The 27,288-nt window shown below is 56.3% G+C and overlaps 1 protein-coding gene across 1 annotated transcript; it reads right to left on the bottom strand.

The window, feature by feature from the left end:
- On the bottom strand, positions 1–26,857 carry ACTN3 (actinin alpha 3). The gene is made up of 21 exons (XM_075939252.2): positions 26,505–26,857; positions 14,360–14,474; positions 13,682–13,801; positions 13,132–13,218; positions 11,131–11,218; positions 10,799–10,877; positions 10,244–10,325; positions 9,113–9,198; positions 8,434–8,526; positions 7,741–7,971; positions 7,067–7,214; positions 6,632–6,782; positions 5,610–5,718; positions 5,324–5,464; positions 4,423–4,605; positions 4,013–4,147; positions 2,839–3,018; positions 2,366–2,512; positions 1,711–1,776; positions 1,432–1,590; positions 1–779 (listed from the first exon to the last, which is right to left on the bottom strand). The coding sequence occupies exons 1-21, from the start codon at positions 26,634–26,636 to the stop codon at positions 621–623; spliced, it is 2,691 nt and encodes an 896-aa protein (XP_075795367.1). The 5' UTR covers positions 26,637–26,857; the 3' UTR covers positions 1–620.
- Between the last annotated feature and the right edge of the window lie 431 nt (positions 26,858–27,288).

Raw genomic sequence — 27,288 nt, 5'->3', positions numbered from 1 at the left:
TTGGTGGGTCTCTCTCTCGTTTCATTTATTAGCAGGTGTAAGGAGTGTATCTGGCCCAGCCCAACCTGGCTCTGCTCCTCGGCTCCTCCCAGCCCCATTCCTCGTGCCCCACCCCAAGTGTGTGGATCCCTGCACCAGCGCCATAGAGACGTTCACAGCCCACGGGGGCCATGGGACCCCTTGGTGGCGCAGCTAGCTCCCAGCTGGGGACAGACATGCCAAGAACTGGCCCCACCTCCTGCATTTTCCAGGCATGGAGTGGGAGGGATGGGGTTCAAAGCTCAAGGCTCCCATGGCCACAGCGGGAAGGGTGACAGTAGACTGGGGAGTGACGGGACTGAGCCAGGCTGGGAAACACACATCTATTTGGGCAGCATCAAAGACATGGAGATGAGGCAGCTCCTAGCTAGAGCTGGGCTTTGAGGAGGGTGGGGGGCAAGACGTGGGGGATGGAGGGTCCTAACCCAGACAGATCCCATCCATCTGTGCAGGCGGGTGGGGCTCCAGAGTGTCGTCATTCCGTGGGGCAGGGATTAGGAGGGAATCCAGGGCACATTCCTCCCACTGATTGGGAGAGGGTGTTGATCCTGCAAGGGGCAGCGGGGAGCTCCTGGGGCGGGTTACAGGTCACTCTCTCCATACAGGGCGCTGGAGAAGGAGACGTAGTCCAATGCGCCCGACACTGCATCGGCCCCACTGTACTTTGTCATGCGGCTGATGCAATACTCGGCCTGCTCTGGGGGCAGCTCCCGCCGCAGCTCCTCCACGGTGATGTAGTTCTGAAAGGGGACATCAGGGATAGTTAGAGGGGCAGCAGCCCAGTCCCTGCCCCTGCCCCTGCCCCTGCCCATCGGGGATCCTCCTGGGGGAAGCTGGAGCTGTTAGTGAAGCCCAGGGCCTGGCTAGCCTGGGGCACCGAGCACAGGGCACCACCATGCTGGAGGGAGGTGTAGGGAACCTCGTGGCAGGCCTGCATTGCCACACATGCTGCTCTAGCACAATCTGTCCTGGTGGGGACGTGTCCCACGGCTACACAGTGTCTAACTACATGGACGTAGAAAGGCCCTGAGACCCTGGTGAGCTGCCTCCAAGACTGGGGAGGGAGGAGCCTTCCTGAACCCCCCCCCCTCACACACACACACAGGCTTGGGGGAAGGGCACATCCCTGAGGGGCAGTGAAGGGAGCTTGGAATAAAACCTGTCTCCCAAACACTTTCACAGCAAGCAAGAGACTTGAGGGATGCTCCAGCGGACCCAGGGCAGCTGGCCCAGTGAGACCGAGAGAGGCTACCAATCCTAGCTTGCACTGCAGCAAGGCCAGCCCATAACCATCATCAGCTGCTAGCCACCAGGTGTCAGCGGCTGGGGCAGACATGCCAGGCCCAACAGAACCCGTGGAGGAGCCTGGGAGGGGGACCAGGCTGGACTCACCTTGTCTGATGCCAGGATCTTGAAGGAGGCCACAACCTGCTCAGCCGTGTCAGTCTCGGCTGTCTCACGGGTCATGAAGTCAATGAAGGCCTGGAAAGTCACCACGCCCGTGTTGTTGGGATCCACCAGCGTCATGATGCGGGCAAACTCCACTTCGCCCTGGGGATAGGAAGGGAGGTGAAGCTGAGCTGCCCGGTGTTAGGCAGCGTGGGGCCCAGTAGGGGGTGTTCTCCCCCAGCCAGCACTGGCCCCTGTGCTCATGCCTGGTATGCCGCTTACCAGGTCATAGCCCATGGAGATGAGACAGGCGCGGAAGTCGTCGGGGTCCATCATCCCGTTCCTCTTCTGGGAGGGTCCAGGGGTGACGGGAGGCAGGTGGGAGGAGGAAAGAGCAGACGTCAGCCCAGGAATGTCCCGCCAGGGACCACACTTATCTGGCCTGGGTGCAGTCTCGGCGGTATGAGCTCCTGCTGCCACTGCTCCCCCCAAGCCCTGCAGAGACCCCAACTAGGGAGGAGCACTCCACCTGTGGGTGCCACTGAGCACCTCCCACCGAGGCTGCCAGCTGTGGGTCGAGATGGAGGAGCGTCAGCAGAGCTCTGGGGAAGGGAGAGCCCAGAGCTGGGGGAGGAGTGTGGATTAGGACTGAAGGGCACTGGCAGAGCTGGGGGTAGCCCAGGACTGGGATAGCTGGGGGCTGTGGGTTGGGACAGAACTGCCTGTGGGTAGCAGTGACAAGGAGTTGGATTATCTAGATGGGAGGCAGCTGGGGAGAGTGAAGTTACTGAAAAAAGTTATCAATGGGGTGGGGCTATCCAGGCAGAGGCGGAGTTATTGGGAGTGGGTCATTGGTGGGGCAGGGCTATCCAGATGGGTGGAGGTATTGGAGGTGGGTTATTGGTGGGGCTATCGGGATGGGGGGGCTGTGGCTCACCCTGTCAAAGTGGTTGAAGGACGCCCGGAACTCATTCATCTGCTCCTGGCTGATGCCCTTGGCATCACGTGTCAGGATCTGGTTCTCCACCTCATTGATGGTTCGTGCGATTGTCGTCAGCAGCTGTTCCCAGCCCACTCGGATGTGCTATGGGGACAGGAAAGGGAGTCACAGAACCTAGGGGATCACACCCACAAGATCACCCTGTCATCACCCCCCTAACAGTACCTAAAACATTGCTGCACACCTGGAGTGCTCCATGCACAAAGCACATCCATGTGTCTCCCCAGAGTTCTCCCCTCCAGCACACCTGCAGCCTGAAAGCATGTCTCCAACCCCATCCCCTGAGACCTGTTGCCCCTCTCAGAGCACCCTTAGCCACCCCCCACCTCGAGTGCCCCTGCCAGCCCCCGATCCCTACCTGGGGAGACACACCTCCCCAAGGGTTGCCCCAGCCCCATCTGGCTTCTCACCTCCATGGTGTAGCTGGTGTGCTTGTTGTCAAAGACCAAGGCCTCCTGGATGAGCTGGTGGTCGCCTTCCAGCTTGTCGATGTTGGCCTTGTAGTTAATGATGTTCTGCTCATGCTGTTTGAGATGGTTCATCTGGTCCTCCAGGGAGCCACTGATGTCCACTGAGATGTGCCCAATCTCCTGCAGAGGCAAGGGGCTGTCACTGGGTGAGGACACTGTGCCCTGCTCTCCCCTACCAGAGCTGGGTGAGGACACAGCAGGCGGGCTCCTCTAACCATCATAGAGCCACAGAACTGTAAGACCGGAAGGGACCTTGAGGGGTCAACTATTCCAGTCCCCTGCACTCTAGGCACTCTGGCTGTGTCTACATTGGCACCCTTTTCCGGAAAAGGGATGCTAATGAGACACTTCGGAATTGCAAATGCCGTGGGGGATTTAAATATCCCCCGCGGCCTTTGCATGAACATGGCTGCCGCTTTTTTCCAGCTCGGGGTTTTGCAGGAGAAAAGCGCCAGTCTAGATGGGATCTTGAGGAAAATAAACCGTTGAAAGTAGGAATAAGGGATCTTCCGGAAAAGGGTTTATTTATGCATTTCATCATGCCCTGGTGATTTGAAGACATCTAACTCATCTAAGTATTTTTGTAACTTTCTTTCCCTATTTTAGTCTCTGATCCTACCTCATTTCCCCTGGCATTCACTATGTTTGATATCCAATGGTTACTAATGTTTTTGGTGAAAATTGAAACAAAAACATCATTTACCACCTCTGCCTTTTCTACACTTCCTGTTGTTTTTCCCCCTCTCATTGAACAGTGAGCCTATCCTGTCCTTAGTCTTCCTCTTGCTTCTAATATATGTGTTGAATATTTACTCATTACCCTTTATGTCTCTAGCTAATTTAATCTAATTTTGTGCCTTGGCCTTTCTAATTTTGGCCCTATATACTTGTGTTATTTATTTACATTCACCCTTTGTGATTTGACCTAATTTCCACTTGCTGGGGGCTCTTTTGTAAATTTCAGATTATCAAGATACCCTGGTTAGTCCCTACTCCCTTCCCAGAGCTGTTGCTAGAACCCAGGAGTCCTGACTCCCCAGCTGCCTGGCTCTAACCATTAGACCCCACTCTGCTCCCAGAGCCATGGCTAGAATCCACACACTGGAGCTCTCACCTCCATCTTGGTCTGGATCCAAGGCCCCAACACGTTGGCCTGGGCAGCGAATTGGCGGCGCAGACGTTCATTGGCCTGTTGCCGCGCCAGCTCCTCCTGCAGCGTCTGGTCTCTTTGTGGCACCAGCGTCTTTACCTGTGGGGGGAGGAGCAGCAGGTGAGAGTCTATGGGACAAGGCTTCAGATGGGGGAGGCTGAGGACAAAGGGCAAGGAAGGCAGAGCTCCTGGTGGGGGAGGGTAGAAGAGCAACAGTATGGAGGAGAAGCCCAGAGCCAGATACACAGCTAGGGCACTGATAGGTGGGGGGTGATGCATGTGGGGTCAGGTGACTAATGGACAGTGAGGCAGGACAGACACGCAGTCAGGGGTGGGAAGGCCAGCAGGGTCCCTCTCCCAACGGCCGCACTTACCGTGTCCCACTTGTTGGAGATGTCAAGGTGCGAGAGGTTGGTGTAGGGGTTCACCCCACTCAGCTTGATGCCATAGGTCTGGGCAATCTTCTGGATCTCGTTCTGGATGCCCAGGATGGCCATGCGCTCCTTGTCCGCCTCAGGCAGCGTGGCCTTGAACTGCTCATGGGCTGTGATCAGGCTCTGCAGGCAGAGTGGACAGTCACTATGGGGGAGCGTGGCCCTAAGAGCCCCTCACGGCCCATGGGCTAAGGACCAGTCAGATCAGGCCTGATTCCCTCCCGCCCCCCACCCGCTGAGGGAAGACCATGGGTGTAGAAGGTGTGTGAGGTATGGTCTGTACAGCTATGAGCCGCTGGTCCCCAGATCCCTGCAGGATGGATGGTGGGCTGTCTGGAGTGATAGGCTGGAGGCATGTCCATACAGCGTGTTTGGGAAGCAGAGCTCACCCATCCTAGACAGCGCAAGGGACAGTGCCTTGGCCACCAGCTGACCCGTAGTGGGAGGACAGAGAAGGGACATTTACATGTAATACAAACAAGACCATCAAGCTAATGAGCAGTGAAACAGACAACTGAGTGATCATGCCAGGGACAGAGTCTGGATCTCAGGCCTCCCTCCTGGCTCTGGAGGCGGGGACAATGGGGAGCAAAGAGACCTTCTTGTTACCCATCACCGAGGGGCCAGAGGGAGCAATGCCCTGACCCAGGGAGCAGGGGCTGAGGGATTAATACACCATGAGGAAACTAGGGCCCAAAGCAGGCAGGTGACTTGCCCAAGGTAAGAAGCAGAGCCAGGCTATAGCCCAGGAGTCCTGGCTCCCAGCACCCCCTGTTCTAACCCCTGGATCCCACACCCCTTACTGAGCCAGGGTTGGAGCCTGGGGTCCTGTGGGCCGCACCTGGATCTCCTCAATGCTGTGCACGATGAACATGTCCTGCAGGTCCTCCGTGGCGCCATCCATCCAGTTGTTGAAGGGGGCGGCTCTCTTGGCAAACTCCAGGTACAGCTGGTCAATGGTCTCCAGCAGCTTCTCCACCCTCTGGGCGGGGCAGAGCCAGAGGGTTAAAGGGAATGGTGCACCCACCTCCCCCCAGCTCCTGCACTGGAGCAGGCCTGTCCCCAGCCCACACACCTCCCCACTCTGGCTGGCAGCGGGAGCTGCCCCCCATCTGCGACTATCTCACCTCCAGCGCGTCCCTCCTCTTCTGGGTCAAGGTGCCCAGCGTGTCCCACTGGTCACAGATGGCCTGGCAGCGGGAGTTCACTGAGGCGGCATCATGGTAGTCCAGCTCACTGCGAAGAAGGGGGAGAGATGGGGGGAGGATGAGGGCCAGTATCGTAGGGCAAGGCACAGAGCCACTGGGGTACCATGGGGCAGGGCACAGAGCCAATGGGGTACCATGGGGCAGGGCACAGAGCCAATGGGGTACCATGGGGCAGGGCACAGAGCCACTGGGATGCCATGGGGAAAGGCACAGAGCCACTGGGATGCCATGGGGAAAGGCACAGAGCCACTGGGATGCCATGGGGCAGGGCACAGAGCCACTGGGATGCCATGGGGAAAGGCACAGAGCCACTGGGGTGCCATGGGGAAAGGCACAGAGCCACTGGGATGCCATGGGGCAGGGCACAGAGCCACTGGGATGCCATGGGGAAAGGCACAGAGCCACTGGGGTGCCATGGGGAAAGGCACAGAGCCACTGGGATGCCATGGGGCAGGGCACAGAGCCATGGGGCAAGGCACAGAGCCACTGGGGTGCCATGGGGAAAGGCACAGAGCCACTGGGGTGCCATGGGGCAGGGCACAGAGCCATGGGGCAAGGAACAGAGCCACTGGGGTGCCATGGGCAAGGCACAGAGCCAATGGGGTGCCATGGGGAAAGGCACAGAGCCACTGGGATGCCATGGGGCAAGGCACAGAGCCACTGGGATGCCATGGGGCAGGGCACAGAGCCATAGGGCAAGGCACAGAGCCACTGGGGTGCCATGGGGCAGGGCACAGAGCCATGGGGCAAGGCACAGAGCCACTGGGGTGCCATGGGGCAGACCACAGGCCCAGTATACTGCCCACCCAGCCAGGGACACCACCTGACCAGGCACTAGGAACTGGGTGGGGGCTACTGGTGCAAGCAGGGGGATGAAAACCAGACCTCCTGGGATCTCTCCAGGCTCTGGCCAGGGGCTCTGTGCCAGGCCCAGCACTTACTTCAGCTCCTGGGCAATGGCAGCGATCTGCTCCACGCGGTCCTGGTGGGCGGCCAGGTCACTCTCGAAGGCCTCGTGTTTGCGCATCAGTGCCCGCACCTCCATGAGCGAGGCCGACTCGTAGTCCCTCTGCGAGAGCATCTCCTCCTTCCCTGCAGGGCAGCATAGCCTGAGTCCCCAGCCCCCACCCTGTCCTCCGAGCCCTTGCCCCTCACCACGGGCACAAGGGGGCAGGGAGTCCCCCAGGGCAGGGCCCACCCCATGCCAGAGGGCTAGGGTAGGGCCTGGAGACTGCTCGCCTGGGGAAGGGGCAGGAACAGCCTCCCTGCGGGAGAGCCACAGCAGGGTGACCCCATAGCTGAGGAGGAGGGGAAGGCTGGGTGATCCCTGGAGCAGAAGGGCTGGAGGTCCCTGGCCCAGGGCGAGAGGCTGGTACCTCTGGTCCAGGACTCGTGCAGCGTCGCCTTCTGCTTGAACTTTTCGGCCAGGTGCTCCAGGCGCTCCAGGCGGCGGATCTCAGTCAGCAGCCACTCCTCATAGCCCTTCTCCACCTGCTCCAGTCCCTTCCAGGCGTTGGCAATATCCTACCCCACCCCGGAGAGAGATGTGTGAGCCTGGGCACGGCCCCCTCCTCCCACAGCCCCTGGGGCAGCACCACCCTGACCACAGCCAGCCTCTGCCCACCTGGGGGCAGGAATACATGGCAGAGCCCCAGGGCTCAATAGCCTGGGCCACATCAGCAACTGACAAGCCCGGTGATGGTCCATGCCCTGTTGGGTCCTCACCACTCTCAGGACACGGAGCTCCTCCATAGGGGGCACCACCCCCAGGAACATGTCACTCCCCGCCCAATGGGCTGCACCCCTGGGCACAGGACTCCCTGTCCTGAGGGCCCACCTACACAGGCATACGTGGCTCCCCACCCCCCAGGCATCCATGGCTCCTTGCCCCAATGCACCATCATTCGAGAGGCATGTGTAGGCCCCTGGCCCCTGTGGCCCCATGGATACTCCATGCAGGCCCCATCCCCGCTATGGGGGCAGAGGCAGTGCCCATGGCTGGGTGGCAGATCCCCAAGTGCCAAGGCCCTGTGGTAGGTGCGTGGCTCACCGAGACCATCTTGCCCTCGGAGGGCATGAAGGCAGGTCGATTGCTGAGGCGCAGCTTGGTCTGCAGGGTGTTGAAGTTGATCTCAAGCTGGCATTTCTCCTGCACGCGGGGCGGCTTGTGGACTCGGCGATAGTCCCGGAAATCCTCCAGCTTGCGCTGCATGGAGCTCATGCTCTTCTCGGCCACGCGGTTCTCCAGCCAGGGGATGGTGCGCCGGATCCACTCCAGCAGCTGTGAGGAGCCGTGGGGATGGTGAGGGCCAGCAGGGGGCAATGCTGTCCAGCCCCGACAGACCCAGAGGGGAGAGCTCCAGGCCCTTAGCCTAACCCTAGCTCCTCCCTCCCCATCCTGGCCCTCTGGTGTGGGGCCCAGCAGCTGGGAATGCAACACACTGTGCCCCTTCCCTCTTGCTCCTAAGCGTTAATGCAGCTGCAACCCACCAGGCTAATATAGCTCCCCATTGCACAGGGTCAACACCGGGAGTCCTACTTCCTGGTCCTCAGTGCGTGAACCCACCAGACCCCAGGCCTCTCCTGGAGCCAAGGGAGAACCAAGGGGATCCCCCTCCCCTTCTGGAGCCAGAACAGACAGATGCTCATGTTGGGCCTTGCTTCTTCTCTCCAGCACACCCAGATCTGGGAGCAAGCCCGGGTCAAGGGGGCATGGCGTCTCCAGGGCAGGATGGACTGGTACCTCGCTTGCCAGCTTCTCGTACTCCTCCATCAGTTTCTCATTCTCCTGATTGACAGCTAGCACCTTGCAGATCCTGTTTGCAGCTGTCTCGGCCTAGGGAGGGGGAGGGTGGAGAAAACACCCTGTTACATCTCATGGGGGGCAAAGAGGGCAGCCAGCACACAGTCCTTCCCTTCTCTTCCCTGACTGAGATATGGGGCCCTGTTGAGCATCTCTGGGGCCTCACGTAAGAGAGTTGTGCTGGCCCTGCATGGACCCTGAGCAAAACAACCCACAGGTGGGCAGAGTGCTGCACAGACCCCCCCCCCCCCCCCCCCGAGATTGGTATCATTTTTCCCTATAAGCTGTGCACTTGTGTGGCTGCTCAGGAGAGATTCCAATGCCGCCCAGCTGATTAGCACAGCGCCCAGAGCTCGGTTTGTGTTTCTACTGGGGATGCACATTCACAGATGCCTCAGTGCACAAAACATTATTCCACACATGGATGGAAAGAGTCCACACACGGGTGGAAAAATATTAGAGGAAACATTGATTGGGAAGCTTGTTGAGCCAGGCACAGCACTGATCCCAGCAGAGACTGGGGCCCCAGGGGTGCGGGCAACATCCAGACCCCAACCAAGACTGCCCCATCCCTAGTCCCATTTGCACTGGGCATGCACACGCGCACATAGACGGGTACCTGTTCTGCTCCGGCAAAGGCATGGTAAAAGCAGGACACGTAGGTCATGATGGCTTTCTCGTCCGGCTTGGGCGTGTTGACAATATCTGTGGCAAGATGACAGCAACTCAGTGGAGGAAAGGGGTAATGGCCCCACACTCCTGCACACATGCCAAAGGGTGCAAGGGAGTCCTGCCCACTTCCCCCCCCAACTCAGAACCTTGTGTGACCCCTTGCAGCCCCTCCTGGAACACCCATCCCCAGCACACTCCTCTGAGCCCCGGCCCTTCCCTTGGGAGATGCCTGTAATAAAGTAGGACCATTTTGTAATATCTGTGGTTCTATGCATGCCTCAGGTTCCTCCTGCACTGTGTATGGCTAGCCAGTGGGGCAAGAGATTATGTTTGCGCTCTGGGCTGGTCTACACTAGAAGCATACATCGGCAAAGCCACATCACAGGATGTGAAAAACCCACCCCAGGGACGTAGCTAGGCTGATCTAGCCCCAGCAGGGATAGGTCTAGGGGGATGGAAGAAGTCACTTGCTGACTAGTCACCACTCCTCAGCAGTGGGAGAAGTCCTGCCCTTGATGGAGGTGGTGTCTACAGTGGCACAGCAGTGGCTGAAGTGAAGGGACACCCGGACGGGAGACACAGGAGTGAGCATCACCTCCCTGCTTGGCTGGAGTGAACACACTCAAGAAACTGGCTGGCTCACCAAGGGGGCCAGCAAACATTGCCAGCCCAGAGTGTCTGGGATCGGTGGGAGGCATGAATTCAGCCTGGCTCTGCCTGGGGACCAAGGACTGAGCCATACCCAGAGAGCAGAGCAGGGAAGAGGCAGGAAGGGGGCAGGGAGGTGTGGGCTGGTGCAGGGCCTGGAGCAGAGAGGGGGTTGTCCCAGCTCTCCCTGGGCTAGGGGTGGCACAGGGAGGAGTCATATAGGAAGCCAGTCACGTGGCTGATGACTCCATGTCCCTCCCCAGCAGTTACCACTGTTCAAGTGCTAGGAGCTGGCATTAGGATGGGGCACCAAGATCAGGATTTGGGACAAGACAAGGTTCCAGAGTGAGGGTTGGGACGAGGGCCAGGCCAAGCAGTGGGGACCCAGGCTCCTCTGCCCAGCACTTAGGGTGCAGAACCCAACCCTCACCTTCAGCATCCAGCATCTTGGGGATGTCCAGGTACTTCTCAGCCACCTCGAAGGCCGTGTTGAGGTTCCCAATGGGGTCGTCCTAGGCACAGAGGGGCAGAGCTGTGAGATGGGGAGCTTGGTGACAGGCTGTAGCAGGGGATAAAGGGGACACTATGGGAGGGAGGGGCCTACTGGGAGCAGGGCAGGAAGGGGGACTCGAGCCACACAGGTGGGCGCAGCAGCATTAAGAAGGAGGGTGTCCTGGGGGCAGGAAGCTGCTGCTCTGAGCTTGGAGAACAGATCAGGGACAGGGATCTGGCTGGCGAAGATGCTAAATGTGCTTGGGCCAAAGAGCTGTGGAGGGAGGAGAAAGAGACAAAATGGGGAGTGGGGGCAGCGCCAGGACGCAGGGCCAATGCCACTGGAGCAGAAGCTGGGGAGGGCTGTCCTGGAGAGCAAGGAGCTGGCAGGGATGGGGGCTGGGGAAATACAGGGAAGCAGCAAGGGGGGCTAGGGCAATGGGGGGCAAGCCTGGGAACGGATGGGGGAGACACGGGACAGGGACCGTCACACCTTTCTGAGCTTGGCATAGTCGATGAGGTCGGGCCGGTGGCGGTGGATCAGGGCGCACAGGGCCAGCCCGTCCTTCCAGCTGCGCCGCATCCGTGGGGAGGAGAAGGAGAAGTTGGGTGATGCTCAGCCATGACCCCGGCCATGACTACATGCACAGCCTAGTCCTGCACCCTCCTCCAGCCCAGCTGCCTGGTGGCTCTGTCATGCAAACCTGCGCTGCAGGAGCTGCTGTCCCCTGGGAGCCCCAGCCGACCCAGCTCAGGAAAGCTGAAGGGCAAGGAGGCCCCTGGGCTTGCCCCCAGTGAAGTGCCCCCTTCCCACGGCGCCCCTACCTGATGTGGAAGTTCTGCACGTTGACATTCCGGTACGGCGCTGTCTTCCTCTGGCACCACAGCAACAGCCCCTCCTTGGCTGAGGTCTCTGCAAGAGACCAGGCAGTGCATCTTAGTCCCCACTGGCCTTGCTGCAACGTGGGGGGCAGAGGAGCAGGAGTGGGGGGAGCTGTGGAGTGGACCCTGGACACCAGCGGGAAGGGCCTACAGTGCAAGGGAGAGCCTGACCCGTAGCCCCCAGGGGCGGGTATATGTGGGGGCAGCAGAGACATCTCAGGCTCATGGAGCACCAGTCTAGAAAGGACCATCAGATCGCCTGGTCTGCCCTGCTGCAGAGCCAGGCGGAGACCCTCACCCTGCTGCCCTTGCTGTGCACCTGCCACTTGTCATTTCAGGCCCCGGGAGACTGTCTGCTGTGAGCCCCAGGGCGAGAACAGCACAAACCCAGGGAATCGACTTGGCACGACACCCACATGATCCCCACAGGTGATCCAATCCCTGTGCTGCAGGGGAAGGTGAAAGGTCCCTGTCAATCACACTGAGGGAAAGTTTATTCCTGACCCCACATCTGGCCATCAGTTTAAACCAGGGGTGGGGGCTTGCTGGATCCAGCCCCAAAGATTCAGTCCCCCCTCCAGCATTGGGGAGCCTGTGCTGGTGCTCTAGCCCCCTGCTGCGCCACCACAGGGCTGGAGCACACTAAATCTACCAGGCTGGGCCGCTCTAGGCTCTGGTGAGCAAGAGGAATGTGGGGAGTGTCTTTCTCCTCAGCTGGGGGCCATGTCAGTGAGGGGTTGGTTTTGTTTTTTGCTCATTTGTGTGTGGCCCCCAACTGATTTTTCTGAGGGTCAGCAGACCCTGACCCAAACAAGGCTCCACACCCCTGGTTTAGATCCTGAGCATGGGAGCAAGGCATATCAGCCAAGTAACCAAGACAGAGGGTCTCTGGCCTGTCTCAGAGCACTGACCCTCCACATGTCCTGCTCCAGCTTAGGGTCTCTGGCCGATTTCTGATGCTTCAGAGGGAGAAGGAAAAACCACTCAGACACAGCTGGCCAACTGTGAACTGGAGAAAAAATTCCTTCCTGAGCCCTGCCCCTGACCAGCTGCAGCCTTGAAGCATGAGATTGGATTGGGGTGGGGAACCCGCAGGCCAGATCCAGCCCCCTGCTTAATTTGATCCGACTTATGGCAAGTTTCTGCTCTATGGGTTGGAAGCCCTGAGCCTTGGTGCCTCAGAAGTGCCTGCTGGCCAGAACAGGGTAAGCCCTAGCACCCCAAATTGAGTTTGAGTGAGGGTTTGGGTTTTGTTTACTTGTGTGTGGTCTGAAAATGGTTTTTCTATTTGGCTCCTGACCAAATAAAGGTTCCCAATCCCTGGTGTAGAGGGATGTACATGACATGAGTATGGTATATAAAATGTAGAGGTCTGTATATGGAGGGGCATAGTACAGTGTATAGGAGATATATGGACTCTGCAGTATATAGGGGTCTATGTATAGGGGTTTACTTAGGGTGCATGATTGTGTAGATGGTTATGCATGGAGGTTAATAGTGTATAAGGGTGTGTATAGATACCATATAGGGTGTGTGTTTGGAGTGTATGATCTAATGTGTGTAATGTATAGGAGTGTATGGAGTGCAAAGTGTATAGGTATGTGTGTAATTTAGAGGAAATATATGGTGTGTATAGAGTATGGTGTACATGTATAGGAGTTTATATAGAGAGAGTATTTGCAGATAGTTATGTATAGGCATTTCTAGGGGCTGCATGGGCTGTATAGAGTACAGGAGTGTGTATACAAGAAGTGCATGGAGTACATAAGAATACGTATGGGGAGTACAGTATATAGGAGTGTGTGTAGTGTCCAGGAGACACATGTAGCGTGTGGGATGTACATGTATGTGCATGGGAGTGCAATGTCAACAGGTATGTGGAGTGTACAATACAGGAGTACTAAGGGGGAAGGGTAAAAGGGCAGAGCCTGGCTCCTCACTCACCTTCCACTGAGATGTCCTGGATGGCAAAGCGCAGGATAATTGTCCAGATCATCCCCAGAGTCATCTTCAGATTCCCATCCACGATTTCTGGGGGGGGGGGCAGAGTGACAGAAAGAGATGGGGGGCAGGGGGAGAGAGATGGGGTGCCCAGAGATAGAGATGCAGGGTTGGACAGGCAGGAAGTGGGAGTATATGGGGGGACAGACAGAAATAACCTCAGGGGCTCCCTGCCCCCCTTCCTTCCCATGTTTGTGCTACTCAGGGGTCTGTGCATCCCCAGCCCAGGCACCACTGACAGGACAGACCCCCCTCCCCAAGACAGGGCAGCCCATGGGATTACGGGGGAATGTGGCTCGACCCCGAATGGGACCTTCCAGCCCCGCATGGAGGGCACTGCCAGTGCCTCCCTCTCCCGGACATGTACAGCGCCCTCCTACCAGCACCATAGTGATGGGGCTGGCATTGCCATGGTAACAGGTTGTGCAGGAGGATGCTGCGCCTGTGCCATGGACCCTCATCACCCCAGCCAGGGCTGCTCAACCCCACTCACCCTCAGCCCCGATGGAGACCAGCTTGACGCCTTTGCTGGAAATGAAGTCCAGGGCCTTGTTGACATTGGCGATCTTATGGAAACGCATCTTGCCTTTGTCTGGCTTTGGCAACCGCTCACCTGGGGGGGATCACCAATCAGAGAGGTGCTCATGCACCTCCCCACTTATATGGGGGAGGCAGAGTCAGTGATGCGGTGAGGGGACACCCCATACACATACACTGGGGCCTCCTGCATCTCTCACATGCCTGAGGGGGACATCAGCAGTGAGAGTGAGGAAGCTCAGATCTGCCCCCCATCCACCCTCACTTACCCTCCTCACACACACTCACTTCAGGGGGCCAAGTCAGTGACAGACACCACCCCAGCTCAGCCACACATACCAGGAACACGCCACCTTGCCACAACACACCCCACCATATACACCCTCAGCCACTGTGACACACACTCCCCCCATCACAAAACCCCTTGGGTCTGCCCACTCCACCCCACTGCAGCTGGACTACGCCCCAGTGACTGCACCCTCTGGGTCTCCCACCTTGTCTTCCCAAGGATTCTCCCCACCACCACTCCCTGTGTGGCCATTGAACCCTCACCAGTGGATCCTCATGCATTCTCGCCCTGCCCCTCCGCACCCCCATGTGGGTGGATCCACCCTGCTCCGCTCCCCCACCGTACCTGAGATCACCTCCAGCAGCAGCATGAGTTTCAGCCCATTGCGGAAATCCTCCTCGATGTTCTCAATCTGGGTGCCTGCCTTGCGCAGGTGGGAGTTGCACCAAGCTGTGAAGGTCTGCAGGAGAAGGGAGGTTAGAGAGACACCCGCCCAGGGGACAGGGCGCAGATGGGAGGAGCTGGGAGAAAACCCCACGCCTGAAGTAGGTAGTGACAGGCGGCCCGCACCTCACAGAGACCCCCATTACTCACCCTCCCTGGAGCTCCCCCATCCTCACCCCAAAGCACCCGCCTCCCACCAAGACCGTGACCTGCTCAGCTCCCTGCACAGGCAGAATCAAGGTTCTGCTCACAAGGGGACCCAGCCCAGCCAGGCTCCCAGGGCACCATGCCAGACCCTTGGTGCAGGAAGCTGATTCCCACCAGAGCCAGGGCACGGATGAGCCTTACAGCACAAGCTAGGCACAGACTTCGCCCCCCACCACTGACCTCTGAGTGTGACCCCAACCCCACAGTGCTTGCCCCTCACATCAGCATAACCAAGCTCTGCCCTTAAGTCACCCCCTGCCCTGTATTGGAATGCCCTGCCCCTCAGCCTGCTCCCCGTCCCAGTGTGGGGAGCCCTACACCTAATGCCTGGGATGGCCAGTCCTGCCCTTAGCCCCCCCCCCCCCGTCTCACTGTAGGCCAGCCCCACCCCAGCCCTCACCCTCTTCTTTTAACCTACCCTCCCAAACCCCAGGGACCCCGAAACTGCAACACACACACACACAGACACACACTTTCACCTGGGCATGTGCACGTCACTGCTCCCCCTGCTGGTGTGTGTGTGTCCCTGCCCACCATGCCTCCCCATATTTAGTCCCGGCCTGGGCGCCCGGTTGTCTGGGGTGGGGAGGGGCAAATGTGGAAGGGGGTGAGTGAGTCAGGCCTACAGCAATGCATTGACGCTGCAGATCTGGTTGGGGGGCGGGATGTACCCGGGCATCCCAGAGGGGTGAGCTCATGATCCGCAGGCTGCAGGCAAAGGGCACTGGCTGGCTGGCTGCCACTCCCAACCCCCAAGAGGGGACACTGGGAATCCTGGCATCAGACCCCCTTTTCAGCGCAGACTGTTCCTGCTCCTGGCCCACTAGCCCAGGGGGTGGGGGTGGATGGGACACTCCCCTCCTCCTGACCGGCAGCCAGGATGCAGCCTCATTCCTGACATGACTAAGACTGGAGTGTGGCAGGGGGAGGGTACAGTTATTCTAGCCCCCACCTCCAGAACAGCTGCTGGGATGCAGTGTGTGGGATTTCCTTGTGGGGGGATGGGTAGATGGGACCTGGGTGGCACTAACCATGGTCCCACTAGCCCTGCACCCCTTTCCCTGGGCAGCAGAGTATCCCAGAATGCACTGCTAACTCTCCCCCTGTGTGCTCCCTCCTGCCCCTGGGCACACTAACCCTGTTGGGGTTGTGCCTTCCAGCTTCCCTGGTCCTCTAAGGTGAGAGCATCCTTTGGATTTAAATAGGAGCAGGGAATCCATTGATGGGAAAGGCCCGGCAGCAGAAAAGTGCCAATGAAACTGCAGGAGTTGGTAACATTGAGTGTGGGGGGGTGCAGAGCCCCACCTGGTGCATCCAGGTGAGTGTGTGGGTGTGGGCAGAGCTCTCTGTGCATGGGGGGAGGGTGTGATTACAAGATGTGGCGCAAAGGGGCTGGGTGTTAGAAAAGGTTTATGGCCAAGGAGATTTCTCTGGTGTAAGTCTGACTCCATTCAGGGACATTGTCATTCTTTTTACAACCCAGCCCCAATACTCCCCCGGGGGGGGCTGCCCTCTCTCACACACACACATTTGATTCAAGCCAGCAGAGCCTGTGGCTTTAAGTCCCTGTTGGACTGCTGTGGATGCCTCACCCTGGTGGTCTAAAGGACAAAGCCAAGTTAGCAGAAGGTTGTGGGAGGCAGGATGCCCCAATGGGCTGGATTATCTAGGCTCACCCTAACTGTCCCTTGGAATCACCCCCTCACTCATCCCCTATAGGGCAGGATTGTTCCTTCAGTCTATTGCCCCCATTCCAGACCTGGGACGTGGATCATTGTCCCATAGAAGGTTTAACTGCCTTTGAAGACCCTGCTCTGCCCTGAGGACACAGAGGATGGTCTGGCCCCGCATGTGCCCCTCCCTGATAGCACAACCCAATAGCTATTCCCAGGGGAAAGAGAGGGAAATCCTGAAAACTCCCAGCCAGGAACAGAACAATGGAAACACTAGCCCATACCAAGCACAATCTCCTTAGGATCCTTTGGAGATCTGCCTGAATGTTGCCAGTAATGGGAGACGAAAGACACTGCTTTCTGAGGCATAAAGAAGGTTTAAAACAGGGATGGGGAGCCTCATGAGTGTTGCTTGGCTGGAATGGGACAAGTCCCAGCTCCCCGAGTTGAGTGCGAGTGAGGTTTGTGGGAGGAGTTGATTTTTATTTGTGAGTGGCCCCCGACTGATTTCTCTGTGAGCCTCTGACCAAAAAAACTATACCCCCTCTGTGGTTTAAAAGATGGAAACTCAGGAAGACTCTATGGTGATGGGAGAACTTAGAAGGTTGTGGCAACCTAATGAGATGGACTGAGGGGAGAAGAGTGTTTAGCTGGACTGAGTCAAGATCAGTGAGGCTTTGTATCTTTATTCTTATCAGAACACTCCTAATTGGAACAGACAACATATGGGCAGAAGAGTGCTCCTTGTTAAGATCATTGCCGGATGACAATAGCATCTAGGGGCCTGCAATGTTGGTGGCTGCAGAGACCCACGGAGACAGACAGATAGCTCACAGTCTGAACAGACGAGTGGGAGGGGAAAGAGGCACCAAGAAGGGCTGGGACTTGCTCAAGGTCTGTGGCAGAGCCAGAAATAGGAACCAGGAGTCCTGGCTTGCAGCTGCACCCACCCCCGTCCTACCCTCCCACCAACTTAACCCACTAAACTTCCTTCCCTCCTAGAGTTGGGGACAGAACCCTGTAGGTTTGACTCCCCCAGCGTGTTGCCTGCAAGCAGCTATTCCCTGTCGCAAGCCAAGCTCCCTCCCCAGACAGACCCAGCTCCGGACACACACCGGATGATTTATAAATAGATTCTCCCTGTGTTGTTGCAGCATTTTCTCTCAGCTCAGCCTCAGAGTTATTTTTAGGGGCCCTAGGATTTCACAGTATCGTGCAAATGCCAAGCTGCCACCTCCTGTGCCTGAGCAGGCCCCCAAGGAGTGACCCCGGAGGTGTGCTCCCCTTGGACTCTGCTGGAGGGCTCAGGGGGTGACTCAGGGATATGGAGCAGGCACCTTCTCAGTATCCAGCCCCCAGGGAACGATGAAATCTTACAGGCAGCACCATGTTCTATTTGCTTATGCATTGCACTTGGCATCAGGACATCTGGCTTCCATTCCCAGCTCAGCTACTGGCCTTGTGCGAGCCTTTTCCCCTCTTGACGGCTCCATTTTGTAGATTGCAGAAGGGCCCATTAGCTCATGTAGCCTGCCGTCCCGTATCTCTCTGGACAGAGAATGTCCCCCAGATACCCCTCCATTGAGCACAGTGACTTGTATTTGACTGAAGCATCTTCTAAAAAACTACCCTGCCATGAAAGGGGTTGTGACACTGGATAATCACCTTCCCTAGGTAAAATGGGCCTTATTTTTCATTTGAGGTTGTCTGGCTTTACTCCCAGCCAGCTACACGTACATCTTCAATACTATGCAGAGATGTGGTCTCCTCATCTCAAAAAAGATACGTTGGCATTGAAAAGGGTTCAAAAAAGGGCAACAAAAATGACTGCAGTATGGAATAGGGGCCTTATGAGGAAAGATTAAGAAAACTGGAACTTTTCAGCTTGGAAAAGAGACGACTAAGGAGGAGGGGCCACACAGCGGTCTATAAAACCATGACTGGTGTGGAGAAGGTAAATATGGAAATGTTATTTACTCCATCACATAACACATGAACTAGGTCAGCAAATGAAATTAATAGGCAGCAGGCTTAAAACAAACAAAATGAAGTATTTTTTTCCACACAACACACAGATGACCTGTGGAATTCTTTTCCAGAGGATGTTGTGAAGGCCAAGATTATAACAGGGTCCAAAAAAACCCTAGATAAGTTCAGTGGCTATTGGCCAGGATGGGCAGGGATGGTGTCCCTAGCCTCCGTTGCCAGAAGCTGGGAATGGGTGTCAGGGGATGGATCACTTGATCATTGACTCTTCTGTTCATTCCTTTTGATGCGCATAGCATTGGTCAGGTCGTCAGACAGCATTCTCAGTTAGAGGGACCATTGGTCTGACCCAGAATGGCCATTCTTATTGGTCTTGTTCTGCCTGCGTCTGCTAAAGAGCCCTCTAGCACCTGCCAGTTTTTCCCCATGAAGCCCTTGTACTCCATCAATCACCCCTCAATCAGCTCTTGGAGAATCTAAACATATGGAGCTTTTTCACATTCCCATGATCAGGCTCTTTCTCCAGCCCTTTGAATCATCAGTTGTGGGTGAGTCTTTTCAACACCCTCTCAGATTTCTCCACCCCCAGTCTGAAATGTTGATACCAGGACTGTAACAATTTCCTGGTAGCAGCCTCATCAGTGCTGTGCCTAGAGGGAAAAATCATCTCCCAGCTACTTCTGTTTACCCATCCAAGGGCCTCATTCCCCCTTACAGGCAGTCACACTTGGGAGCTCATGCTGAGTGACGGGTCCCCACTGACCCCCTAAGTCTATTTCAGTCATTGCTTCCCGGGACACTGTCCCCTTTCTGCAGTGGCTGGCTGCCTCTTTCCCCAAGAGTATAGCTTTGCACCCGGCTATATTCAAACACAAGGGGATTTGAATAAGCCCACTTTACCAGGAGATCACAAGCACTCTAGAGGAATGGCCTGTCCTGATCACAGCACTATCTTTAGGACATGTGCACACTTCACCAGCAGTGATTGTATAGTTACATTCTGGTCTCTGATGAAAATGTTAAGCAGCATCTGGCATAGAAGAGATACCTGCAGGACCCCACTAGAGATACAGCTCTGCCTCTACAGTCAAGAAGTCCAGCAGCAGTCTTATATGCCCCTGTACAGGCCCAGCCCTGCCAGGGGATTGTGCCACGTGGGTTTCCTACACATGAGCTCTCAGGTTAAGGGCTACTGTGCTCCCAGGATTTGTGGACTGGGGTAGGCAGTGCAGGGAGGGGATGGGGCCTCTGCACAATGTGGCAGAGCACATGGGCACACTGTGAAAGTCTGGGGAGAGGCAGACAAGCGCTGCAGGAATGTCCCACAGGCTGAGATCCTACCTCCTGCCCAGACACTAAAGCAGCCCTGCAGTTCAGAAGGAGGGGGGTGGAGCCCAAGCCGGAGGTGCCTCCATCGAGAGATCTCAGACCTGAGAAAGCTCATGAATCTTACAGACAAAAGCTGAGCGGACCCAGGAGCCAATGCTGGACACACCCACCCTGGGAAAAAGGGGCAAATGGTTGGGAAGGAGGGGGATTCCCAGTGGGGCATCTCCCCCTGGTATGGGTGCTGAACAGGCACTGCACAGACCCAGGGAGAGACAGGCTGCCCCCAAGAGCTTAGTGGGCAGGCAAACAGCAGCATCAAGAGGGGAAGGAACTCGCCCAAGGCCAAAGGCAAAGGTGGGAACAGAACCCAAGAGCCCTGAGTCCCAGCCCCACCTTCTTCTCCAACCATTAGATTCCAGCCCCTCCCAGAACTAGGGATAATAGAACCCAGGAGTCCTGGCTCAGAACCGTGTGCTCTAACCACTAGACCCCATTGTCCTCCCAGAGGTGGGATTAGAAGCCAGGCCCAGCATCCTAGCTGGGGCTATGCCAGGATAGCGTCATCATTCAGAGATGAGACCAAAGCACCCTGACAGGTGTAGCTCTCAGAGCAGACATGGCTGTGCAGATGGAAGAGGATGTATGTCAACATACCCTTCATTCCGGGATGAGTTGCTCCCTCTTTTGTCAGCGCAAGCTGGGTCTACACTAGGGGGCTAATGCATTTGCTCCCAGCCCTTATGCACCACTCCCCCAGCCATGTACTAGCACTCTGCAGAGCCCCCGCTCACCCAGCTGGCATCTACCTGGGCAGTGGGAGCCACAGCACAGTCGGATTTCCGCTGGCACTGGGAAGCTCTGTCCTGTGCCTGCCAGCAGGGCTGGGATCCTCTGGGGCTAATCCTTTGTTACGGCAGGAGTATTTGTGGCTCATTCCCTGCTATTTACAGTGGCTTAAGGGATTTGGCTCCAGCTAACACAATAGTCCAGTGGTTCTTAGACTTTTTCCTGTGATCCCCTCACACAGCAAGCCACTGCATGAGCCCCCCTGACATGTTCAACCCTTCTGTATACATTTAACACCGCTCTAAATGCTGGAGACAAAGCTGGGTTTGGGTGGAGATTGACAGTTCACAACCCCCCATAGAGGATCCTCATGAGCATCAGTTTGAGAAACGTCTGAGGGTCCACCTTCCCTGTGGGTGCTGGTAAACATGCTGGGAGCCGATGCAGGAGGTAGAGGTTTCCCTACTCCCAGCGTGGCCTGACATCCAATCTCCCTTCTAATTTTTCCATCCATTTGTGGGATCAATGTTATTATGTGCACTGACGCATGTGTCGATGTGTACCACCAATAGAAATACATACTGCCGGCTGTGGGTGCTCTGTTAATCAGCTGGGCGGGATTTGAATCTCTCCTGGGTGGCCGCCCAAGCCCTCAGCTTACAGGGAACACTGCCGACACTCCCTGTGCTCATCCACCTGCACCACCAGCATCTGTCCAACCAACCATCCATCTACCCTGATATGCATCCCCCTGCAGCCATCTAGCCTTCCAGCCCTCCTCAAGCACCCCTCCCTGCAGCTAACCAGCCCTCCCCACTTGCCTCCTGCTATCTAGCCAGACCTCCTTCCTTGTCTCCCACTCCAGACCTCTCCACACGCTCCTTCTCCCATCTTCTGTTCCATTGCAGGAACCAGGGAGAGCTCTGTGCTCCCAGCAAGTCTCCAGTTCCCCACCCTGCCCATCTCTCAGCCAAGACAGCTCCTCCTGGTGCCTACCCAGGCTCTCTTCCCTCACCAGCTTTCACGCCCTGCACTAGGCTTGCTCCCCTGATGTTCAGCCACACAGACCTTTCCCCACTCCTGCCATTGCTTAAGGAACTGCGTGGCTGCATCTCAGCCTCCCCCAGCTGTGCACCTCCAAGCAGCGAGCACTAGAGCATCCTCAAGATGGATTCCCACAGCTGCTTTCCCGACCCTGGCAGTACCCCACAACTCAGAGATCCCCCGTATCATCTCCCCCTGAGACCTTGCAGCCAGCCCTAGGGCTGCACAGTGAAAGACCAAGAGATTACACAAACTGGCTTGTGTGACAGAACTGGCCTGCGGGCCAGAGACTGAAACAGACCCCAAGATCTAGCATGATGGAGAGTGTGGCTATGTCTACGCTACGGGGGGTTTTCATCCTGGAAAGACTTCACCCCATCCAGGGAACATGTCTGCTCTTCCACTTTTTTTTGCAGAAGAGCAGACGTGCTCTTTCAGAAGCACTGTCTTCCTCCTCCCACGAGGAAGAAGGGCTCTTCTGAAAGAGGAGACTTCTCCGAAATTTGGCCCAGTGTAGACGGGCCAAATTTTGGAAAAGCCTCTTCCAAAAAAGTAATCAGAAAAAGGTACTCACATTGCAGAGTGCAATTTGTGTACCTTTTTCCGATAGATCACTATAGTGTAGACGTAGCCTGTGGCATGGGGCTAGACCTTGATCCAGGGCTAGAGACACCAGCAAGGGGGATTTCTGACCCAAAAGGACTCAAGAATCTCACAGGCAAAGGCCTTACAGGGCCAAAGGCTTGGAAAGATGCTGGATGAAACCACTCTGGAATAAAACCAGATATTTAGCAAGGAGGGGTTTCTGCACTGGGGCAATATCCCCTTGGATAAGGGGAGGAGTTTCTCCAGTCTATGTGGGGCTTTAAATCCAGGTAGGGTTACCATATTTAAACTTTCAAAAAAGAGGACACTCCTGAGAAGGAACGTATGTGTATCGGAATTTACCAACTCACATTGTATATAATACATGAATACAGCACGAGTTGGAAGATACCGATACGGATACATTCCCTCCCAGGAGTGTTCTCTTTTTTGAAAGTTCAAATATTATAACCCTAACTTTAGGCCAGAGGGCACTCAACTTTGGTTCTGCCACCAAATCTGGGCGAGGGGTGGGAATTACCTTGAGGAATGGTGCTGGAGGGGGAGGGGTCAGATGGATTCAAAGGGCCCTTAACATGGACAAAAGCGCTTAAAGTTATGCCCAAACAGCAGCACACTCCCAGCCCTACTGAAGTGGAATAGTGATAGAGATGCAACCATGTTAGTCTGGTCTAGCTGAAACAAAAGACAGGACTATGTAGCACTTTAAAGACTAACAAGATGGTTTATTAGGTGATGAGCTTTCGTGGGCCAGACCCACTTCCTCAGATCTGAAGAAGTGGGTCTGGCCCACGAAAGTTCATCACCTAATAAACCATCTTGTTAGTCTTTAAAGTGCTACATAGTCCTGTCTTTTGTTTCTACTGAAGTGGAGTTTCTCTCCACTTGCCTTAGCCCCTTGTGCAGCAATGTCCACAGTTTACACAGGCCTCTTCGCACTTGGGAGAGGGACAACACAAGCACGGGGCTTTCTGGGTACAGTCAGTCTGCAGCCCAGCTACGTGGGGCTCTGCAGATCAGTCCAGGTAGCGTCTGTCTGCGGGCCAGCTGTGTGGGGCTCTGCAGAGCACTCTGGGCACAGCTGGTCTGCAGGCCAGCTGTGTTGGGATCTGCAGAGTAGTCTGGGTACAGCTGATCTGTGGGTTGGCTATGTGGCACTTGCAACTGGGACGCAAGGGTGCCATTTCAGGAGGCCGGGGGGGGGGGGGGCAGCAGCTGTACACTCCAGGATGCAGCTTGCTTTTCACCCCACTCCCTGGACGCTAAGGGAGTGAGGGGCAAGTGCTTGCATTCCGTGCATGCCTCTCGCACCTGGCTGGTGAGCTTCTTTCACCAGCCAGATGTGAGAGGCATGCACGGAATGCAAGCACTTGCCCCTCACTCCCTTAGCATCCAGGGAACGGGATGAAAAGCTAGCTGCGTCCCAGAGCGCACGGCTGCTGACCTGCCCCCCCAGCCTCCCGAAATGGTGCCCTTGCTGGGATGCTGGGAAACCCTTCTCCCAAAAGAGTTAAAAAGCTCTCGCAAACACCCATCTGTTTCATCCTATAGACAGGAAACTGAGACTGAAAGACCGGTAAAATATCATGCAGCAAGTGTGGAAAAAGAAGACAGTAGTCCTGAATTTCAGCACCCTCATCCCCACTGTTACCATTAGACCCCCATATCCCTTCTCAGCTCTGGGAACAGAGACCAGGAGTCCTAGAGTCCAGCTAACCACTAGACCCCACTCCCCTCAGCCCCTAGCACTCACCCTCCCTCCTTTCCTACAAGCACATACTCTAGCCCCTTGAAGCCACCTGCTCTGGCCATGGGAGCTAGTGTGCCGCTCCCCCATCTGTCTCTGTAGTTGATTCACAGTTCCTTACAAACCTCTTTAAATAGCTTCTTCCACAGAAGCCCAGCAGCAGGGCTCACCCAGGCCGTGGGGCTGCAGCCCTCACCCCACCCTGCCCCCCTCTCCCAAGCCATAGCCTAATTAAGAGGTGTCCTCTTCCAAAATACCCACATGAGCTCACCCCACCCGGGAAGCAGTCGGGAACAGACAGGGGGCGGGGGCAGTTTATTATAGAAACCACCTTACAAGGACAAGGCGTCTGGAATAGCAGCAGCCACCTGATCCCCCTTCCCAATGCCCCAAAACACTTGCATCAGCAGGAACAGCTTCCCAAGCACACAAAACTATCCCTGGTCTGCTAACGAGGGTGTGGGGGGCTCAAAGGAGACAACCCGCTGCTCTGACTGAATGCTGTGGAGTCCGGTTGTGCTAGGCATGCTACAAACTCCAAACACAATGCCGGCCTCTGCCCAAACAGCATTCAGTGAATCAGACACTCTGGGGAAAATTCATGACATGCAAATCCCTCCAACAGGCTGCTTGTGGGATGGGAACCCTGAAGGGGTGCTAGGTTCTCAGAGGGAACAATCAGGCACGTCACTTGTGTGTGTCATGTTGGCACTCTCCTGAACACTGACACACTAAGGTGCACACACACACACGCATACAAACACAGGATTGATACATCAAAGTATGCGCTCATAGACACACAGAGCACTGATACACCAGGGTGCACACACAAGAACACTGACTCCCTGGGTTCCGCACACACATGCACACACACAACTTGTGCACTGGGGCCCTTCCCTGACAACTTGACACAAGAGTCTACCAAAGAGCAGGTGCAAACTCTCATGTGGCGCCCACCTGGGTCAGCTCAGGGCCCATTTACCCCAGGATCTGGTCATCCCAAATGCCCAACACCAGCTGCTCAGAAAAAAGGATAAGAGTCCTGCAGTGACAATATAACATGGTTGCAGAGGAAGCACCTTCCTGACCCCAATTGCTAGTGTTCAGGGTGTAGCACCCATAACAGTTAGGGTCACAGCCCTTTGCCCAGATCCCCTCTGTTCTTTCCATCTTTGCTCTGCCTCTGGACAGCCTTGCTGTGCACTTCATTTCTGCACATCCAACTTCAGTTATATCCTGCAGCAGTGAGTTCCCCAGGCTAACAGAATTGTGTGTCAAAGAGACAGCAAATGAGCGGGGAGCAGGGACAGGCAAGCATTTGTATGGGGAAGGTGGGGCATTTGTATAGGGAAGGCAGATACGCAGAATTTGCTGGGCTTGATCTTTCTCCCATTCACCCAAGTAGTACTACACCAGCTGCAAGAGAGATAGCTTAGATGTGCTTCAGGCTAAAATCAGGATCAAGCCCACAGCTCTGTGTGCAGGTGTCTCACTCTGAGAGTGCATGTGATTGGGAGGTTGTTGTGGATTAGTGCATGCAGAAGAGATGTCAGTGTGAGAGAAGGGTTATGAGTTAGTGTATGCTTCGGGCTGCTGTAGGTGGGGGAGAGGGTTGTTGTGGGTCAGCCTATGTGAGAGAGGGGTTGTTGTTGGTCAAAGTGAGCCGGAGTTGTAAGGGAAAGCTGAGTGTGCATGTGTGCATGATCCAATTCCAAGGCTGCTTGCAGGCACAGCACACACCACATCTCGGCCATACACAAGCAGCAGCCCAAGAGGGTGCCACACACACCTGGAGGAGCCTGCTGCCAGCCCTGGTGCACAGCCTGCCCCGAGCCAAGATCACAGTGAGGCAGGTGGGTATATTTAGCCCAGCAGGCCCCTCACATCCCCATCATTCCTGACATAGCTCGGACGCCACAGAGACTCTGTTCCAGGACACACGAAGCCACCTCCTCGAACTCCCCACTGCCGGCGTCACCCATCTGGGGCTGGGGGTGGGAAGGAGCATCATGCCGCCATATCAGTTACTTTTGCACAGCAGCTGCCTGCTCCAAAGATCACCTCCCCGCACCTGCCACTTTGGGGCTAGGCTCCTAGCAATCCTACATGGCATGGGGCCCGGCTCTCCGAGCCTGCACACTGCTCAGAGGCTGCCCCTCACATAGATGGGTTCCTGCACACGTCCCTGTAGCCCCAAGTCTTGGCACTGCTCGGAGGCTGCCTCTTACAGAAGTAGGGGCCCTGCTCACACCCTTGTAATCCTGGGCACTTGGCATCCCTTGGAGGCTGCCCTTGCAGAGATGAAGCCCTGAATCCATCCATGTAGTTCAGGGCACCACTCAGTGGCTGCTGCCTCAAAGCCACAAATCTTTGCCCCCTGAACCTATATGTCCAGTGTTTAACTTGGCTTCTCTTTTTCTCAGGATTCCTCACCCCATCCCTGACTCTCTCTCTACCAGAAGTGAAGCCCTGGGCCGGCCTCACACCATAGTGCCAGGCACCTCTCTGAGGTTCCCATCCTAACCGGGTTTCCCCCATGGATCTGACTCTCCCCATCACATGGGCACAGCCACATGCCCAGCTCTCCAAGCCTGGGCACCACGGACACCCCTGTGGCACCTCTCAGAGGCTCCCACCCTGTCCATACCTATCCCTCATAACCACCCACCTTCCTCTGCTGCTTCTCCCAGGCAGGGTCCAGCAACAGGTCCCGGTCCCAGTCCTCCTCCTGCTGCATGTACTCTTCGGTCACCATGTATGAATGGTTGTATTGGATGTGGCTCTCTACTTGCGTGGTCATCTTGGCTTGTCCTCTTGTCCCCTCTCTGCACGTCTGTCTCCTCTTCCCCCTGAATCCCAGGTGATACCTCTCACACACCCTGCTGGCTGCTCTGCACTGCCCCTTGCCCAATGTACCAGCTCCCTTCTCCTGGAGGTCAGGTCCCCCTACCCCTGACGGCTGGCAGCTTTGCCCTGTCCCAAACTCCTGGTCAAAAGCCACCCACGTGACTGGTCCCCATTAAGTATTATCAGCCTGGGGAAGGGGGATCAGGTTCCACCTTTAAAAGGCCAGGGGGAGGGTGCAGAAAGGCTGTCCCAACCAGGGAGGAAGAAGACAGCTGCTGGCAGTCCGGGCACTCCCACCCTTCAAGCTCTTAAAGGGACCCTGTACCTTGGGGCGGAGCGGGGGGAGGGTTGCTTGCTGGCCATCTGGGGACAGGAAAGGCACAATAAGCCCCAATGGGAGCTGGAAGGGGGATGGAAAGGCAGTTCCCAAGGAGGAAGAGAGGTGTGCCAGACCTGGAAAAGGCCATTAAGTCATCAGAAGGAATCCAGGGCCAAGGCATGAGCTAAAAACACACATGGCATCAGCTGCAAAAATCAAAGGGAAACAGTATGGCCAATGGTAAAGCCAGGACACCCGGGGTTCCACTCCCAACTCTGCCAGTGCC

The sequence above is a fragment of the Pelodiscus sinensis genome, chromosome 11 (genome assembly GCF_052426305.1).
Source record: "Pelodiscus sinensis isolate ZL-2025 chromosome 11, ASM5242630v1, whole genome shotgun sequence".
In the NCBI taxonomy this organism is placed as follows: Eukaryota; Metazoa; Chordata; order Testudines; family Trionychidae; genus Pelodiscus; species Pelodiscus sinensis.
This window is presented reverse-complemented; position numbering and strand designations above follow the sequence as displayed.